This window comes from Mesoplodon densirostris, chromosome 4 (assembly GCF_025265405.1).
Source record: "Mesoplodon densirostris isolate mMesDen1 chromosome 4, mMesDen1 primary haplotype, whole genome shotgun sequence".
NCBI classification, from domain to species: Eukaryota; Metazoa; Chordata; class Mammalia; order Artiodactyla; family Ziphiidae; genus Mesoplodon; species Mesoplodon densirostris.
The window spans coordinates 16,158,225-16,173,593 of record NC_082664.1 but is presented as its reverse complement, the minus strand read 5'-3'; the positions used below and the strand labels follow the sequence as shown (position 1 = coordinate 16,173,593).

Sequence of the window (15,369 nt, the reverse complement as noted above, 5' to 3'; positions counted from 1 at the left end):
AACATAGCCCTTTAAATTAGTATCATGCATTAAGTGTGGTAAACATGTTTGATAAAAAATTAGCTAATAATAAAGGATGGCTGACTTCTATAGGCTATGCACTACTTCTAATGCAATTTAAGATATGCTTTATCTTATCTATGCTGTTTAGGCAGCCTGGATTTTAAAAGCACGAGCACTAACTGAAATGGTGTACATAGATGAAGTTGACGTAGATCAGGAAGGAATTGCAGAAATGATACTGGATGAAAATGCTATTGCTCAGGTTCCACGTAAGTACTGGTTTTTCAGTTAAGTACATGAAAAGCCATTAGGAGGAGGAATACTCTCTATGTGTACTTTTTTAATAATAAAAATAAGACATAATACATGAAACGTGTATGCATGAAAAAATATTACCTCTATTCTGCCTTATAGTACAGACACAATTTAATTATATTATCTTAAACTTAAGGTGTGAGATTGATGTATAACTGTTTTTCAGTAGAAGCTATATTATGCATTTTAAAATATTTTATAAAAACGCATTCTATCTGAACTGCTTATCTAATATATCAAAGATTGTTTATCTGAGAGTCTAAACACAGGAAGCATCCAAACAACAGAAGTGTTCTAAAAAAATGATAATTTGAAAACATCACTTCATTGTAATAATTGAAGATGATTTGCTCTAATGCATGATGTGAGGTGATGGAGTGATTTGCTAGGCAGTGAATGTCCATCAGGATTGTCACAGTGGCCTAGTCCCAGCTTGCAGGTGTGCTGCTGTGAATGGTATTGGATGATTACCATGACATATGGTATCTTGCTGGTAATTTGTTAGTTGTGACAGTTATCAGTCATTTATATATGTATGGAAGGTAATAGCTGTTTAATGCTTCAGTGGAAATTGAGAAAAAAAGTACATATGTGTCATGTTAAGATGTCTTTTTTCCCTATCATTTTGCTCTTCTGGAGTTAAAATATCTAAATTCTAGATATTGGGGGTAAATGATCTTTTATTGGGAGAAGAAGTTTGTATGAAAATAAATAAATAAATAAACTATGAGTATAGAACTGTCCTTTTGATGTGTTGGAGCTTTGGAGCCTGCCTGTCTTGAGTTTGAATGCTAGCTCTACTAACAGGTTGACCTGTTTACTTAAATCTCTAAGCCTTTGCTAAATGGGTTAGTACTACCTACCTTACAGAATTAGCGTGGAGATTAAATGTAATAACAAAAGTAACATGATAGGTACTCAATAAATATTAATCTCAAACACATTTTTCTAGATACATTTCCTGTTACTAATGTCTTTTTCACCAGGCTAGCACATTTGTGAAAATTGTGTTAGTGGACAGTTTTTAACAGATCAATAAATAATATACAAATTGAATTCGCCATCTCATCTTATAGGTCCTGGAACATCTCTGAAACTCCCTGGAACTAATCAGACAGGAGGGCCTAGCCCAGCTGTCAGGTATGTTCAGTATACTCCTATTTCATTCCCTTTGCCACTAAATATTGACCAGGCTTCATGAGAATCTTCCTTTATTGATCTTCTTTGTATTTTAACAATTTACAATCTTCACAGGCCGATCACTCAAGCTGGAAGACCCATTACAGGTTTCCTTAGACCCAGCACACAAAGTGGAAGGCCAGGCACTATGGAACAGGCCATCAGAACACCCAGAACTGCCTACACAGCTCGCCCTATCACCAGCTCATCTGGAAGATTTGTCAGGCTGGGAACGGTAAATTCTGTCAGCTTTACCATAGCCTTGTATGACCAAAGTAATTTATGTTATGTTAATCATTTTTCACTATTTTTATAGTAGAGAATTATATGGAAAATTTTTGAAGGTGATTCTTTTTACTTGTGTTGGCTTTATAATTTTATGCACATTAAACTCAATTTGTGTTTCAAGAGAAAGTTTCAGATTTCTTGTTCTATCATTTTTCCCTATAGGCTTCCATGCTTACAAGTCCTGATGGACCTTTTATAAATTTATCTAGACTGAATTTAACAAAATATGCCCAGAAACCTAAATTGGCAAAGGTATGTACTTAAAATTATTTTATGTTATGAAGTAATGTTCAAACTGTTATCATAACATTGCAGGAAATGGATAAAAATTTGTGAAGAAAAGACCTTGTCTTGATTGAAATGGAAATGTTTAATTATTCTAATATCTAAAATTTCTCTTAGTATTGAGTTAAGGAAAGTCAATCAGAAATAAAGCATATATACCATTATAATAGGAAATTCTTTTTCTCCTAATAAAGAACAGCAATTTATAACAAAGAAAGCAGATGTGGAGCACCATCTTTGGGTAATGAAGTTTAGGAGATCATCTGTATGTGTGTGTATTTTTCTTTTTCAGCTTGGACTATTCTCAGAAAAATAATTTTCTATCCTTGTAGGATTTTAGAACTGTCAAAAAGAAGACAAAAAAATGTTCTCTTTCTAATTAGTAATTAATCAGGCATCTCAATAAGGATTACTTGAGCCAGACAGCAGCAAGCCAACTACATTAGTACTTCTAACTATTAAATACTCCTCTAAATTAAAGAGAAACTGAGAGTGAGAGAAAAAGTGATAAGAGAGTGAGAAGGGAGAGGGAGAGAAAGGAGGATGTTCGTGACCTTTCCAGTATAGAAAAGTTTGGAGGTGAGCATGGAATAATTCAGAGCCAGGAGCAGTTAGCTTCTGGAAACTGGTGTAAGCCTAGCTCAGGTTTTTAGCTGTAATCTCTATGAATTCTGTGCATGAGTGCTGAGCTCATTCCTATTATCAGTTCTACTGGCGTTTAACATATTTAGTAAATATTAAACATTCTAGGGAAAATGAAAAAGGACACTAGCCATACAGACTTGAAATTTAAATCAGGAAAAGGAATGCCAGTTGGCAAACAAGGAATCAGACTATAATAATGCCAGTGATGTTTTTCTTAATTTCTTATTTGATAGCAACCCAGTCAACTTCATTTAGCAAAATCATAAAGTTTTACTTATTTCCCTTTCCTTTATGAGGAATATCTGATTCCTTATCTTTTGGGGCCATTTATTTGAGGTGACTGAATGGCTACTTAATACCATTGTTGTTTTCTAACCAGGGAGTATAGTCAGTAGAGGCATTTCCCTCAAATTAGGATGCTTCCAGGACAGACCTGGTCTATGTTACCAGATTTAGACAAACTAGATTTTTCACTTATTTAGTGTGTTGTAGAAATAATGCCAGGTTTCTTTGTCTTTGGTCCCCAACTTGCCTTGACTTATCAGGACTCATTTCTAATATTGGCATATTGCTTGGGGTGGCTGGTGACTCCTTGACACTGTCTTGGGTGTTATAATATCCTTTTCATGACAGTGGTAACACCAACTGCTCTCATAACTTTTTTTTTTTAATTTATTTATTTTTGCTGTGTTGGGTCTTTGTTTCTGTGCGAGGGCTTTCTCTAGTTGTGGCGAGCGGGTGCCACTCTTCATCGTGGTGCGCGGGCCTCTCACTGTTGTGGCCTGTCTTGTTGCGGAGCACAAGCTCCAGACGCGCAGGCTCAGTAGTTGTGGCTCACGGGCCTAGTTGCTCTGCGGCATGTGGGATCTTCCCAGAACAGGGCTCGAACCCGTGTCCCCTGCATTGGCAGGCAGATTCTCAACCACTGCGCCACCAGGGAAGCCCACTTTTTTTTTTTTTTTTAATAAGAGAACAAATGGAGGATTAGGAATAGTTTTCTAAAGAGGGCCTCATCCTGATTTCTTTTTTCTTTTTTTTGGTTGCCTTCAAGTCATCTCTGTTAATAATCTTGATATCTTTCAGGGGTGCTAGCCTCTTTGCAAGTATAAAATAATGGTATTATGGACAAATGTAGTACCACCAAGAGGTAGTCCGGTAAATGCTTATTTATCCAGATAGGTTGGGAGCAGTATTAGAATAATGATTCTCAGCCCTGGCTGCACGTAGAGGCATCTGCATATTAAGGAAAAACACCCTACTTTACAGTTAAACTCTACTTTGTTTCAGAAAGAACTTCCAGATTTTCCCATGTCTAAAGTGTCATTATTAATATCATAATCACTGTATAATACATGCAGTTTTATGACAGTCCTAAAGTTGGTCTTTTCATTTGTCTCTTTCTGATAAAATAGTATGTGTAATATGAAAAAATTGTTGAATTATTTGCGAGTTCCAGTCCTTATTCTGTGAAAACAGGAATCAGTTATAAGTAGCCTTATTTTAAAATGAATGGTTGTAACAAATGATGGATAGACCCGTTACTTATAAATCCCAGGCACTTTAGAGTACTTTGTTATTTTGGTTCAATCTAGCTGCTGTCAAAATGGCCTTTGAGTTTTGATATAACAATAAAGTACCTTTGTTAAAATAAAATCTAATGTATTTTTTGCATTTTTTCTTCACAGGCTTTGTTTGAATATATCTTTCATCATGAAAATGATGTTAAGACTGTAAGTTTTGAATTTGCACTATTTTTTAATGTGATTTTTTTGACTTTGGGGATTTAGATTCTGAAATGTTCTATTTCTTACCTTATAAACAGATGGAATTATGAAGATTGGAGAATTACTGATACTTTCAAATCCACTGTCAGTTTCAATAGGAAACTTTGTATAACTATAGAGGTTGTAAGACTGGTGCCTGATCCATAGAGTAGTAGATCTCCATTAAAGGGCAAGATATAGATAATTGAGAATGCTGCGTAGTATGTTTGTGTTAAAGTTTATTTTTTATACTAATAGTTAGCATTGTTGATCCATTTTCTTCTTTGGTCCATATAGTGATTATAGGTTTAATAATACATGTATTTCTGGTCTCTTTGTAGTGTTCCCCATCTCCTCCCCTTTAACATTTTATGATAGAAAATTTCAAACATGTGCAAGTGGAGAGTATAATGAGCCGGTATCAACCATCACCCAGCTTCAACAATAATCAATAATCAGTCATCTTAGTAGCCTTTCAACAGAGAATTTTAAGGTTACATGCTCAGGACTTCTCCATTTGTGTCATTTTTCAATATGCTAATATGCAAATGAGCAGTAACTTCACAAATCTTGTCCAGTCAAATGTAGTTAATTCTACAGTGTCTAATGATAATATTTTCTGTCATTTTCTTATTCAAGGAAAAAACCTTATATATTAAGTATTCAGGAAGACAAAAGCATTTTTCTCAATTGTGTTTTCTATGTGTCAACCATTATGCTATGTACTAGGAAAACTAATAAAAATATGATATTTGTTCCTGCCTCTACAAGCCATGTAATCTAGCTGAGGAAATAAAATTGACATAATGAAACAGTTAAAAAGGTAATTGCCGGAATGTGAAATTGTTACCGAAGACCAAGGGGAAAAATCAGGGGATAATATTAGTAAAAATCCATAAAATCAGCAGGATTTTTTGGAAAGAGAGGGAAAAAATGTAAAAGAAGGGTAAAAACATGAGCAAGGTATGGAGAGAGAAATAAATAAACCATATTCTCAAAAATGGGGGTGTCAAAGAGACGTTTTAGAGAAAGAAATGACAGAATGTGATGCTAGATTTGGTATGAGAGACAAAGGAAAGACACAGCTCAAACTTGCCTCTTAAAGATGCTGTAAGAATGACTGTTTTACTAACAGAAATGGGATTATTAGGGAAGGACGTCAGTTTGTAAAGAAGCTGAATAATTCACTTGAAGGCATTTTTAGTTTGAAATTGTGAAAGGCTATCCAAGTGGAGATGTCACTGCATGTATTGGAAGCTGTGCCACTAAAATGTAGGGGGGCCTGGGCCAGATACACAGAGTATGGGAGTTATCGATAATGAAGTGATAATGGATGCGGTCACATCGATAAAAGAGAAAACTAAGGTTGGGGCAACTGAGAAACCATGCACATTTCTGTAAATAAAAGTCAGTACATGCCATTTTCACTCAATATAAAGCTGGTCAGAGGGTTTCAGGGTGATATATAAAATCATGTAGTTACACTGTCATTAAAAAGAAACATTCAAATAGCATCCCATTTTATAAATGAGTAAATATTTGTAATTACTGGAGTATCATAAAGCTATATCCTGACTTTTTGAAGATTAATTCATTTATTGCAGAGACGTTTATTCTTTCATCCAACATATTTTGAGCCACTACAATGTGCCAGGCACTGTTCTAGGCCCTGAGATTACAGAAGCAAGCAGACAAAATCTCTGCTCTTTTGGAGATTACGTTCCAGTTGGGCAAGGAATAGAGACAGTTAGCAAACATAAAAATATATAACATGTCATGGGATAAGCAGTATAAAAATAAAGCAGGGAAACCAGGTAAGAGAATAGATGACATGGGGGAAGATGTCCTTTTATATGGGCTGGGAGGTGGTCAGTGAAGTCCACTCTGAAAAGACACTTAAACAGAGACCTGTATGAAGGGAGACAAACCATATGGTTAGGTGGAGGAAGAGCACGTAAATCAGAGAGAAATTTAACTGCAAGGGCCCTGAATATTAGCATTCTTGGATTGTTTAAGGAACAGTGAGGAGGCCACTGTGGCTGGAGTGAGGTCTTTGAAGGGGAAGAGTTGTAGGCAATGGGTTTAGAAAGTTGACAGATCATATGCGGTTTATAGGTCATGGTGATGATGTCTTTATTCCTCTTGAAAATGTTGTTCTGCATCTTGGCATTTACATAATTTTGTTGAGGAATGTTGTTTTTTCAGCTACATTGAAAAAAATAGAATTTGTTCTATGGAAAACTGTATTTCTGCCTTTCAGTTCTTAATAGCTTCCTCCCTTCCTCTCCCTCCTTGGGGCAGTATTGGCAATATTGACAAACTGAAGGGGCATGTGGGTTGGTGATTCTGGAATCTTTATTTCCATGTGCCCTTTAATTTCGTCATGCTGAAGTTGTCGCAACTCTAACAGTAGTGAATGGATGACGTTTTTAAACTGTAGAGGTTGGAGCACTATGACTTAGGAAGGTCACTGGGACGCCCAGTTGGATGTATTCACAAACATGTTGTCGAGATCTGCCAAGGTTCCCTGTTCTTATGGACTTTTATAAACTTACGCCTTTTATTTATGACCTTCTAGGTCTTTATTAATATCTAGATATCGGATTGATTGACTTATTCAAAGATCCTTAAATATAAGTATATAGTAATTTATTTTAAAAAACCGGGGAAGAATTTAAAGAAACATAGCTCTCTGTAACCTCTTTAAAATTTTAAAATGTTAATAGCTTTTAATTATGAATCTTATTACTATGACAGTTTTGTTTGGTTCTTAAGTTATTTTCAACCTAAGTCAGAAGTAAAGAATAGAATTAATTCAGTCAACAAATAATTCTTGAGGGCCTCTTAACCGCACAGTGACATTGCAGAACAACAGAGATGTGTTAAGAAGTGGATGCCTGTCCTCAGGGAATTTAGAGTCCATTTGAAATAGTCACAAGTGGTTTTGTCTAGTGCAGCCCCAGTCTTCAAATGAAGAGTGATCATTAATATGTAATTTTTTAAGCCATCTTTATTCTACATAAGTAATCATATTAATTTCCTTAATTAGTTTAGACAAACATGTGGGTCCTACATAGGAACCATATCTGAAAGCAAAATCAGCAGCCTGTAATCAGCACTAAGTCTAATCTTGGAAAAATTGGAGTGTGTAAAAAAAATTTAGAATGACATTTTTCTGAAAAATAGAGATCTGTTATATTAAACATGAAAATGAATCTGATCTATTCGCTGGAACAGGTCTTTTAAAGGATTAAGTTAAAATGAATATATTCAGATATTTACAATTTACTCCTGAACTGAGCTGATTGAAATATGGTTTTCTGGTATTTCCAGAGATAATGATAATTGAAATTATACTTTTTTTCTTCATTTTTCACTTCCATTTTTACCTCTTGCTTGGGGAAAAAAAGAAAAATAAGCATATGAACATAGTGTGTAGCGTGTTTTTAATTTCCATAGCTTTCAAGTAGAGGTGTTGATTTTTCAAGTCCATTAGAACCTCAGCAGGGTGACACCATTCCTTTATAAATAGTTTGCATATTTAGAAGTCTCCCCTGGAGCGAGGGAAGATGGGGAACACAAGGAAATGTATTTATTTTGCAGTAGGAGATTCAAGGAGCTCTTCTGGCATTCATTTCAGAAAAGAGTTAATATTAAGAAATGGGCAATAATATGGGATGCATTCTGAGATTATAGAACTGAAAATCTAAGAGTTACTTTAACTGAGCTGTTGGATATCATCATGATGTTAACACTGACTAAAGAATAAAAGGTTTTCAACCTTAAGAGAAAGAATAACAAGTATTATTAAAAAATCAGGATTCTTTTAAAACTAATAACCTGAATTTTTATTCACCAAATCTTTATATGAGCTTCAGATTTCTGTGAGCTTTAAATTTGTATAAAGATTGATTTGCTTTCCTCTTTGTCCAAATGGTTTCCACTTTTTTGGTATAGGATCCTAATTCCTAATGAGATGTCTCTTGTCTGAGCTTAAATAATCACTAGAAGGAACAAACTAGAAGACGTTAGAGAGAAAGGGATAAACACATGTAAAATACAAAAGCAGCTAAGAAGATCTTTTTTAGTCTGCAGCGAAGGAAAGTCTGACCTTTAGAATTACTGGCATGTAAGCTAATGTCAGAATAATGGAATGATGGTTGTTAAAAGACGGCAGTTACCCAAGTACCCCAGCTCCTTTCACTCTTCTTCATGACCCTGTTTTCAAACCTTTTTCTATCTGCATACTTGATCTTTCTCTATTTCTCTACACCTGTCTTTAAAGTGGGGCCTGTAGTTGGGCCTGCCTTACGTGGTAACGGCTTGACTCCCACTGGGTTTGGAGGCATTTTGGTTGGGAGAGGGTAAAAACTTAACGGATTTTTAAATACCATTTTCGTACCTTGTATATTAAAATTGTATTCAAATAGACTGTACATCTGCTTCCCTTTGATCACTGTTTACTTCTCATCTGCTGTCAGTCCTCTGGTCTGGAACTGATTATTTAGGGAAGATTGGTGGGGCCATCTGGAGACGTGAGCAACTTGAGTTTCTGTCTGATTTCTAATGCATGTTTTGATTGATGCTAATTATATGGTTTATTTCATTATTTTTTGTTTCTGTTTATTGTTAGAAAAGAAAATCCTAATCTAAAATGAATTGTTTTTCAAAGGCTTTGGATTTGGCTGCCCTTTCCACAGAGCATTCTCAGTACAAGGACTGGTGGTGGAAAGTGCAGATTGGAAAATGTTACTACAGGTAAAATTTTGATTATTTGGAAAAGGCTTAGAAGCAGCAACATATTTTAGAGTCTCAAATCTGGTAACCTTTTCTGGGGGATAGATTCCCTCATGAAGAAATGAGAACTGTGTCTTTGGCTTACGTGAGGAAGCATTTACTTAGCAATCACATGATGGCACTAAGAACTGACACCTTTAGAATAGTAAAATTTTAGAGCTGGTAAGGGGAAACTTTGAGACCATCACATCCCACACTCCTTTTCAGATGAGGAATCTGAGGCCAGAGAGAGGTTGTGATTTGCATCAGGAACTAGTCAGTAACAGACCTGGGACTAGAATCTAGTCTGTTGGTTCTCACTCCACTCCTCTTGGCTCTCAAGTCTTTCCTCCCTCCCTCCCTCCCTCCCTCCTTCCTTCCTTCCTTCTTAATTTTTATTGGAGTATAGTTGATTTACAATGTTGTGTTAGTTTCAAGTGTGCAGCAAAGTGAATCAGTTATACATACACATATATCCACTTTTTTTTTTAGATTCTTTCCCCATCAAGTTTTTATTTCTACTGATACCTCACATCTGTAAAGTGCTTTATAGTTGAGATAGCTTGTCCACACATTACATTATCTCACTTAAATCTTACGGCACTTTGGATATAGTTGCTATTATTAGCCCTTTGTCCAGATGAGAGAAATTGAGCCTCAGAAAGATAAAGTGGCTTTCCCAAATTCATGTAGCTAGTATGTGGCAGAACGAGAATTTGAGCTCAGCTTTCTGATGCCAGTTCTTTTACTATTTGCAAAATCCCATGGTGTTTCTCTAGGATCTAAATAGTCTTACACTAATTCACTTAATGTTTAAACACATTTTTAAGCAAATTGAAAGATAAAAAAAGTTATAATAATTTATGAATATTATATAGCAACTGGTAAATAGGATCTGAAATGATTGCTTGATATTGAAATGCACTTGGAGCATTTGAAAAGTAGAGACAAATGAACAATTATATTTTATAAAGATAAATATGTCTTTTATTATTCAAAAACAAGGTAGACTAGGTACTGTGAGCATCCTTCGATGGTTATTAACTTTAGTTATTAGTTAAACACTGTAAGGAAAAGGAAATATATAAATAGAATAAAAAGGATGCTTATTCTTCTACTATTGAAATTAAGACTATTTTCCATTTAGATATTTCACATAGAACTCTGAAGTATTTTTTCCTACTGTTAGATTGAGGAAGTATTTTCTGCTAAAAGGTAATTTTGGACCATTATAACAGTTAAACTCTTATGAATATAATTTCTGAAGACAAGCTTGAAATCTTGAGCTTCTAAGCAAAACTCTCAGAAATCTATAATAATGAGAGAAAAGCACAACTTGGATTCCTTCTGCCATCCATATAAGATGGCATTTAAATTAGTATATTTTGTCATATTAATTATTGTTCTCCTCTGTTCCTTAATAGCTTCTTGTCTTATTATGTATTCAGCATTCATTCATTTATTCATTTGCTCAAATGGCTCACAGCTGAATGGAGGAGAGAGAACAGGAAACAATTATAAATGTGGTTCCCATTATGATAGAAGCAAGTGCAGGGTGCAGTGGAGCCCAGAGAAAGAGGTCAAGGGTGGATTGCCAGAGGATGTAGCCCCATATTGACTTCTCTCTCTTTGCTCCTGATCATTAAGTTCTACTGGTTCTTCCTCTGCAGTAGCTCTTACAGTTGCTCCACTACTACCCATTCCCACTCCAGTGCTTTAATCCTGGCTTTTAGTGTCATTTGTTTGAATTGCTACATTAGGTTCTTATCTGGGTTTTCTGCCTCCATTTTCTTGTCCCATCAATCCTTCCTGTGTACCCCACTGTCAAGAGTAACTGTTGCAACAAAAACAGCTCTTGTTGGATTATTTGGTTAATCTCCATTATCTCTGAAATGAAGTCTAGATTTTAAGTGTGGCACCCATGATTTTGTCCCAGTCTACAGCTTTGCACTTTTCTGTTACTTCTCATTCCTTGTTGTGTTTTCCTTTTCAATTAAACTCAACAACTCAGCACTCCCCTAACATGCTGTGTACTTTCCTGCTTGTGTGCTTATGCTGATAGTTTGCTTCCATCAGAGATATTCCCTCACCCCCACCCCATCCTATCTAGCTGTCAAAATCTTGCCTGTTACTTCCTCGCTGAAACTGTCTTAGTTTGCTCCTCCTCTGTGCTCTCAAAACACTTTTTTTCTCATTGGCCATAATGCAATTAAATTTATTTTAAAATATGTTTTGTTTCAATCTTTACTGGTGCCTTCAGAACATGGTTGTTATCTTCATTTTTGCAACTCCTTACCATCATTAAATGTGCATGCAGTTGATCCTTGACAATGTTTATTGAATTAAATTGGAGAGAAAAAGTTGGCAGTTGGTGGAGATCATCTCTGGACTCTGATTCTTTGATATTGTCCTGTGTTTGTGAACTTGACTGATATTTTCATTATTCCTAGACTTTCTTTACACATGGTGGCCACTCCATTTCCTTTGCCCAGGAACCATGTGATAAATTCCTTTTTGATAGGACTACAAGAAATGATCTCTTAAGGGTACAGTAATAAAACACATATGACTCATTCTTCTTTCCTTTCTTTGGTTTCCAGGTGGTTCAATAGCTCTGATTGCTTGTTTACTTTTTAATTTGTTTATTCTCCATTTTTTTAATAAATCTATTTCTGTTTTCATATTCTTATTTTACATGTATCTTTTTATTGTAATCCCTTTTAAATCGTTTTTCGAAAGAGACAACTTAGTTACAAATATACAGACTCTCATGGATAATTAGGTGTTCATGGAATTCAGTGACTGAACTTCAGCCACGTGTTTAAGACTTGAATGTTCAGTTGAAGCTTTGGATATAAATATAAAGCTGTTCTTCAGAACTTCAGAGTTCTCTGATAACATTTTATGAATACTCCTTGTAAAAGTTGTGGGACCTTTGAAGCGGTAGTAGCTTCTACTACATCACACATCCTCTAACTTTAGGCCAGATTTTGGGGTCACTTTTAACCTCATTGTCCCACATTGTCCATTGGTATGGCTATACCCAAATAGCTGGGTATAGCCATGCCAGTACTTGAGGCTTAGGTTAGGAAAAAACAAAGCTATTCTTTCAAGAATGAAAGTAACATAATGGACCATATTTTATGTTGTTTTGACTTTATTTTACAAAATAAAAGCATTATCATAAAGTGCCTAAGTAGCTCTTAGATGTCTGGGGATGAGTAGTTATGAGAAAGCCCAACAGATCTATTAAGGACAGGCTGAAGTGTGCTTTAATGATTGATTTCATTTCCCTGGGCAGAAGAAGTGGGTGTTGACATCAGGACAGGTATATTTAGGTAAGGAACAAGTCTGAAGTTCATAGACTAGATACAAAAAACGGAAAAGAAAATGTTTGTAGAATAATAAAATGGTACAGCTGTTTTACTCAAGTGGCAATTACTATTTACCTCAAAATTGTTTAGAGTTTAAAAATGGGTTTATGCAAAGTCAAAAAATACCTTGAAATAAGTGAAAATGGAAATACAACACACCAAAACTTATGGGATGCAGCAAAAGCGGTCCTAGGAGGGAAGTTCCTAGCAATAAATGCCTACTCAAGAAACAAGGAAATTCTCAGATAAACAACCTAACTTTACTCCTCAAGGAACTAGAAAAAGAAGGATAAATGAAGCCCAGAGTTAGTAGAAGGAAGGAAATAACAAAGATCAGAGCAGAAATAAATGAAATAGAGATTAAAAAGACAGTAGAAAAGATCGATGAAACCAAGAACTAGTTCTTTGAAAAGATAAACAAAATTAACAGACCTTTAGCTAGACTCACCAAGAAAAAAAGAGAGGGTACTCAAATAAATACAATCAGAAATGAAAGAGGAGATGTTACAACTGATACCACAGAAATACAGAGGATCATAAGAGACTACTATGAACAATTATAGGCCACCAAAGTGGACAGCCTAGAAGAAATGGATGCATTACTAGAAACATAAAATCTTCCAGGACTGAGTCATAGAAATAGAAAATCTGAACAGACCAAGTACTAGTAAGGAGATTGAATCAGTAATTTAAAAACTCCCTACAAACAAAAGTTCAGGACAAGAGAGCTTCACAGGTAAATTCTGCCATTCAAGAAGAATTAATACCAATCTTTCTCAAGCTGTTTCACAAAATAGAAGAGGAGGGAACACTTTTGAACTTATTTTATGGGGCCAGCATTACCCTGATACCTAAACCAAACAAGGATACCACAAGAAAAGAAAATTACAGGCCAATATCACTGATGAACATAGATGCAAAAATCCTCAACAAAATATTAGCACATCAAATTCAACATTACACTAAAAGGATCATAACCATGATTAAGTGAGATTTATTCCAGGGATGCAGGGATGGTTCAATATATGCAAATCAACCAATGTGATACACCACATTAACAAAATGAAGGATAAAGATCACATGATCATCTCAGTAGATGCAGAAAAAGCATTTGACAAAATTCAACATCCATTTATGATAAAAACTCCTAACAAAGCGGGTGTAGAGCGAATGTACCTCAATATAGTAAAGGCCGTACATGACAAGCCTGCAGCTAAAGTCATACTCATTGGTGGAAATCTGAAAGATTTTGCTCTAAGATGAGGAATAAGATAAGGATGCCCACTCTCACCATTTTTATTCAACATAGTATTAGAAGTCCTATCCAGAGAATTTTAGGCAAGAAAAAGAAATAAATGCCATCCAAATCAGAAAGGAAGAAGTAAAACTGTCTTTTACAGATGACATGATACTATATATAGAATATCATACAGACTCCACCAAAAAACTATTGGAGCTAATAAGTGAATTCAGTAAATTTGTAGGATACAAAATGAATATACAGAAATTTGTTGCTTTCTGTACACTAATAGCAAACTATCAGAGAAATTAAGAAAGCAATCCCAATTACAATAGCATCAAAAATAAAATAACTTGGAATAAATTTAACCAAGGAGTTGAAACACCTCTCCACCAAAAACTATAAGGTACTGATGAAAAAAATTGATGAAGCCATAAGTAAATTGAAAGATATTTCACATTCATGGATTAGAAGAATTATTATTGAAATGTCCATACTACCTGAAGCAATCTACAGATTCAGTGCAATCCCTATCAAAATTACAATGGCATTTTTCAAAGAAATAGAACAAACAATCCTAAAATTTGTATGGAACCACAACAGACCCTGAAGAACTAAAACATCCTTAAGAAAAACAAAGCTGGAGGCATCACATTCCCTGACTTCAAACCAAATTACAAAGCTATAGGGATTGTATAAAGTAGATAACTAATAAGAACCTGCTGCATAAAAAAAAAAAAAGCTATAGGGATCAAAACAGTATGCTGTTGGCATAAAAACAGACACATAGGGCTTCCCTGGTGGCGCAGTGGTTGAGAGTCTGCCTGCCAATGCAGGGGACATGGGTTCGTGCCCCGGTCTGGGAGGATCCCACATGCCGCGGAGTGGCTGAGCCCGTGAGCCGTGGCCGCTGAGCCTGCACGTCCGGAGCCTATGCTCTGCAATGGGAGAGGCCACAGCAGTGAGAGGCCCGCGTACGGCAAGAAAAAAAAAAAAAAACAACAGACACATAGATCAATGGAACAGAATACAGAGCCCAGAAACAAACCCATGCACATGTGGTCAATTAATTTACAAAAGAGAGACTTCCCTGGTTGCGCAGTGGTTAAGAATCCGCCTGCCAATGCAGGGGACACGGATTCGAGCCCTGGTCTGGGAAGATCCCACATGCCGAGGAGCAACAGCCCTTGCACCACGACTACTGAGACTGCGCTCTAGAGCCCATGAGCCGCAACTACTGAGCCTGAATGCCACAACTACTGAAGTCCGCGTGCCTAGAGCCTGTGCTCTGCAACAAGAGAAGCCACTGCAACAAGAAGCCCAGGCACTGCAACGAAGAGTAGCCCCCCTCACTGCAACTAGAGAAAGCCCTCACACAGCAACGAAGACCCAATGCAGCCAAAAACAAATTAATTAATTAATTAATTAATTAAAAATTTATAAAAAGTCAAGAATGTACAATGGGGAAAGGACAGTCTCTTCAATAAATTGTGTTGGGAAA

At 35.8% G+C, this 15,369-nt stretch overlaps 1 protein-coding gene across 3 annotated transcripts in view; it reads left to right on the top strand.

The window, feature by feature from the left end:
* TTC8 (tetratricopeptide repeat domain 8) overlaps nucleotides 1-15,369 on the top strand; it is a 51,876-nt gene that overhangs the window by 16,066 nt on the left and 20,441 nt on the right. For all 3 annotated transcript variants that reach the window (XR_009531838.1, XM_060097953.1, XM_060097954.1), the window contains exons 2-7: nucleotides 152-272; nucleotides 1,395-1,458; nucleotides 1,573-1,732; nucleotides 1,948-2,037; nucleotides 4,401-4,445; nucleotides 9,151-9,236. Coding sequence is in view for 2 of the 3 variants with exons in the window: in XM_060097953.1 (XP_059953936.1) it covers nucleotides 152-272; nucleotides 1,395-1,458; nucleotides 1,573-1,732; nucleotides 1,948-2,037; nucleotides 4,401-4,445; nucleotides 9,151-9,236 (566 nt within the window). In the remaining variant the exon portion in view is untranslated. The remainder of the gene's footprint in view (nucleotides 1-151; nucleotides 273-1,394; nucleotides 1,459-1,572; nucleotides 1,733-1,947; nucleotides 2,038-4,400; nucleotides 4,446-9,150; nucleotides 9,237-15,369) is intronic.